General features: G+C 42.6%; 1 protein-coding gene across 1 annotated transcript; it reads right to left on the minus strand.

Moving 5' to 3' along the window:
* Positions 1–433: 433 nt before the first annotated feature.
* VTP21DRAFT_4776 (uncharacterized protein) lies at positions 434–2,620 on the minus strand (the record flags this gene model as incomplete). Its single annotated transcript, XM_069395224.1, has 1 exon — positions 434–2,620. The coding sequence occupies one exon, from the start codon at positions 2,618–2,620 to the stop codon at positions 434–436; it is 2,187 nt and encodes a 728-aa protein (XP_069248392.1).
* Positions 2,621–4,362: the final 1,742 nt, after the last annotated feature.

Here is a 4,362-nt window from a genome sequence, read left to right on the forward strand (position 1 = left end):
AAGACCCCTTAGTCGTCGAGGTTCTTAGAGAAATAGCTAGAGAGGCACCACCTATCAACCTTGCCGAAAGACCGGTAGACATCTCCCCGATCATTGAACATTTTAAAAAGACGACTTTTTCTTTATTCTTTGTACCAGCTCATTTTATCCAATAAATCCGCCTCATCATCCTGAAGCGTGGACTGCTGACTTTGCCTTGTCCATTTCCCTTAAGCCGTCGCATACGCTAGGCTTAAGTAAGAAATGTTATTGCCTTTATGTTGTATTATTATAATATAAAGCATCATTGTTATACTTCATGGGATAAAAGAACAATAAGAGCAATAAGAAAAATACTTTAATTTCATATACCTTCGTGCGGCATACTGTATAGAGTAAGCCTCGAAATCAGCCGGTGCGCAGGTCAGTAGCCCTGAATGTCCTGGAGTCCCATTCAGTATTTACAAACGTCTTTGACCATTCTCAATTCTTCCCCGTACACCGACCTAACCCTGCCATCAGTACCTACTACTAGTCTATCGTATCCTGCCACTGCCTCTCCTGCCGTTTCCATCCGCAGCGTTCCCAGTGCTATTATGATGTGCAACTTGTAATAGTTTAAGAAGAGGAGCAGACATTCGCGTAACACCTCAGCAACATCATCCTGTGCCACGCCGCCATCAATGCACATCTTTACCCAAGCTATCGCTCCGTGTAACCCAGTTGCCTCGTCAGGTATGCCACTATATGCGGCTAGGGCTGGTGCCACTATTAGTGCGTGGAACAAATCACCCACCAATTCTCTGGTTTTGCCGGGCGGACCATTAAGCAAGGTGGCAGTATATGGTCCGCAGATTAGACCACTCTCTAAGCCTGCTTCGCGCAGTTGTCTCGCGGCCGATCTCCAACGCCCATCCTCCAACCGAATATATCCAATTTGGAACTCGACGGTCTTGACTGCTTCTTTGATATTCTTTTCCAATTCTAAATAGGTTTGCCACATCTCATTGCTGTTGCTGGTGTCGGCGTAACCAATACGGTCCACGTTATAATCCCACAGCTTGTCGAAAGCAGCCGCCTGCCCGTAGATGACACCGCCTACTGGTCCGCGCTCTGCTAAACGTAACTGCAGCACGTCTGGCCGACCGTTTAATAGCGCTACCATCGGACAGTGCCGGCCGTTGACCATGTGCCAACAGAATGTCGCTGCCACTAAGTTGCTACATGCACTTTTACCTCGTTCTATGAGCATGTGGTTGATTACCATCGTTAGTCTGATACCAACGTCTACTATACTATTATAGCGCACGTCTCCAGCCGTCAAAACCAATGTTGATGAACCTATCTCCCCTGTAATTATGTCGTTGCCTACATCCATATAGTCGTGTATGTAGCTTGTTGTTGCCACGTCCTGAATCGCTTCAAATGTGCAGAGCCCATCGAACATATAATCTGGCAATCCCTGGTCGTAACTCTGCCAGATATGGAAAATGTCCCGGTTAGGCATAATTATCCTGTCCATTTCCACTCGAGTCCGCTCGGCAATCACTTTGTCTTCAAAATCCCGCTTGAGTGAGCAGTACACACCCCCTAGCATCGCACAATACGCTCTTGGCCGCAAGGCTTCGTCTTTTATCGCCCCTGATAACTCCTCCAGTAATATTTCTTTAGTAGAGTAGCTAGCGTGAGTAATCTCCACTTTGTCGGCGCTGTACTCAGGCAAGAACATCGTGGAACATAGTGCCACAAAAGCGGCATCCCGCCCATTAAACGGTGTACACGTGTAAGCCAAGCACAATACCCCGGTGGCTACCACCCTGCTAGTTAAGGATACAGGAAATTCCCTCTGCCGAACAAATTCACGCCAAACCACGTCGTCACAAGATGGACGTCCGTCTCTCTTCCATCGCCCTAGGCGACCGGTGGTCGTTGTACTCAGCCTTCCTCTGTTAATCCTAACCACGCGTCCACTTGCTATTGATTCTTGTGAGCCAGTTGGCCATTCGCCATATAGATAATTGCGGCATCCAACCAACCACCCAACAGCAATGCGTGCTAGCCTGAAGGCGTCTTGCAGGCCCGACCACTTCGGTTGTGTGTGGAAACCTTCTGGCAATAGACTATTCAGCAATGCAGCACCTTCCTCGATGATCGTACCATTCTCCCTCTCAATATCACTAATCCGTCTCTTCACATCGTCGTCGCACTCGTTAGCGATTACTCCCTTGCTACATCGCCCCGCGAAGCCGCACAAGGTTCTCTCTTCAAATGATCCAACAGGAAGTTCACTTCTGTATACCCATTCGGAGTTGGGTACCGCCTCGACAGATTTATCGTTTGTAGCGACAGGTCTCTGAGACATTATCTCCACAGGTCTCAACGGCCAACCCGGATCGTGTCTCTCTAGAACATCACTAGCTCGTACGAAAGATGTGTAGATTAGTCGTTCCCTTTTAACCCTACACTCTCTTTCAGTGCCTCTGCAGTGGCCCTTGCAAGCTATGCGTATCCCGCGGTTATTATACGGGTTGGCAGACTTTGCTTCTTCGCCGTCTTCGCTACCGGCGTAGCATTGATCTGCATTGGAGCCTGGTTGTGACTCATAGAGCCTATTGAAAAATTGCCTGTAAGCCTCTGCCATTCGCGTGTGATGTGTGTATTATATAAGTGTGGTGAAAATATAAATGCTAAGTTGTCAGGTAAATTTTATACATACGCTCTCTAAGGGTCACCGGAATGGGCAAAGAATAAGGCTTTTATATCATGGCAGTGCAGTGCAAAGATTAACCCTAAATTATCTTATAATATTCTGTCTAGAATACCATAGATGTCACGTCTGATTTAGGCGCAATCGTTGTTTTTTAATATGTGTGCATGGGTATATGTGAGAATACCCCTTTGGCCTATTTATTGTGGCAATGATTGGTCAATATAAAAACATATGAAGATAAAAAAGATACTTTCTTATTTCTAATCGAAAGTTAGGCAAATTGTATAGGATATTCCACGGAATTTTTCTTATAAATATTTATTATCAAAAGGTCTAGAGACTTAGGTAAAAATATTAACTTGATTTCTAAATACAGTAGTATGGCCTTAAATCATATCGAACATTAGGTTGAGTCCACTATTTAAAAATTAAAATGTATCAGGATAATTTTCCGTAACAGCCATGAAAAAATTTCCTGAAGAATAATACGTAAAGCTCGAGAGAGTTTCATGTTTTCAGAGATGATCTAGACCAAAATAACGCTTCTCACTTTACTACATATTTGGCAATTTCAGTCTTCTGTATTTCGAAAATCTCTTGTACTCTTAAACCCGTATATACTGTAGCGGGCTACTCTCTAAAGCACCTTAGAGTCATCACAACCTTATTGTCAAGAAAACTGGTTAAAACCGTATTATATTGTACATAAAATACAGTATGCTGCACGAATGTATATGAAATTGAGGTGTTTTACTAAACACATTAATATCTATTTTATTTATCTAAACTAATACTTGATACTTCATTAATATAAAATACAAGGTCTAGCCTTTCCATCCATGCATATATCGAGAATGTTTACAAAAAAAATATCCGAAACACAGGGGGTTGAAATTGCCAAATATGATATTTGACTTTTGCAATTTTTCCAACAAATCGATCCTTTTACTTTTCTCCTTTATCACCAAGCTAATCCCTATTATTTAGTAGAGACTTCTCTGATAATACATATAGAAAAGACTTACGACTGCATACTTCCGAGAGGTTTTTCAACGAATACTTGCCTAACATCTTGTTAAGACGATTTAGTTCAGATCCAAAATTCGTCCTTGTTCTTAAGCCTTCAAGACTAATTATCGAGATAGAATTATACAGTACTCCACAAGTTTTCAATGGAAAATTGTTCCTAAGTCAGGAAAGGCCACTACCATGCTTGTAGCTTAAATACCCTTCAACAAAATTTTGAATTTTTGGCCGTTTGCTTATTTTCATTGTCTGGTTAGAATATATTCCTCTACTTGCCCATGCCATAGCATTAAAAAGTGCCTATGAAGTTATCGTGAAGAACAGTGTAGCTAAGTAATGCACCCATTTCCCTATCTTTTTTCACAATTGGACAACGTTATGTTCACTGATACATCTTTTGCACACCATTGACTTTCCACGGTTACTCACCAGGGGTCGTGTTTGATTATTCCGGAGCTGTTCATCTTCCGCGTTTTATAATAATATTTCATCATTGTGATCCTGAAGATGCCGTATTTACAGATATTTGACCACACCGTAGTCATCTGTTGCTGCAAACTCTAATTGATGTGTATTTTGGAGAACCCGTCTTCTTTCAATCAAGTTCCAATCCAAGGAGAGGCTTTCTTTTGGTGGCCTTTGCTGAG

This window comes from Calcarisporiella thermophila (assembly GCF_041956535.1).
Source record: "Calcarisporiella thermophila strain CBS 279.70 unplaced genomic scaffold VTP21scaffold_20, whole genome shotgun sequence".
In the NCBI taxonomy this organism is placed as follows: Eukaryota; Fungi; Calcarisporiellomycota; class Calcarisporiellomycetes; order Calcarisporiellales; family Calcarisporiellaceae; genus Calcarisporiella; species Calcarisporiella thermophila.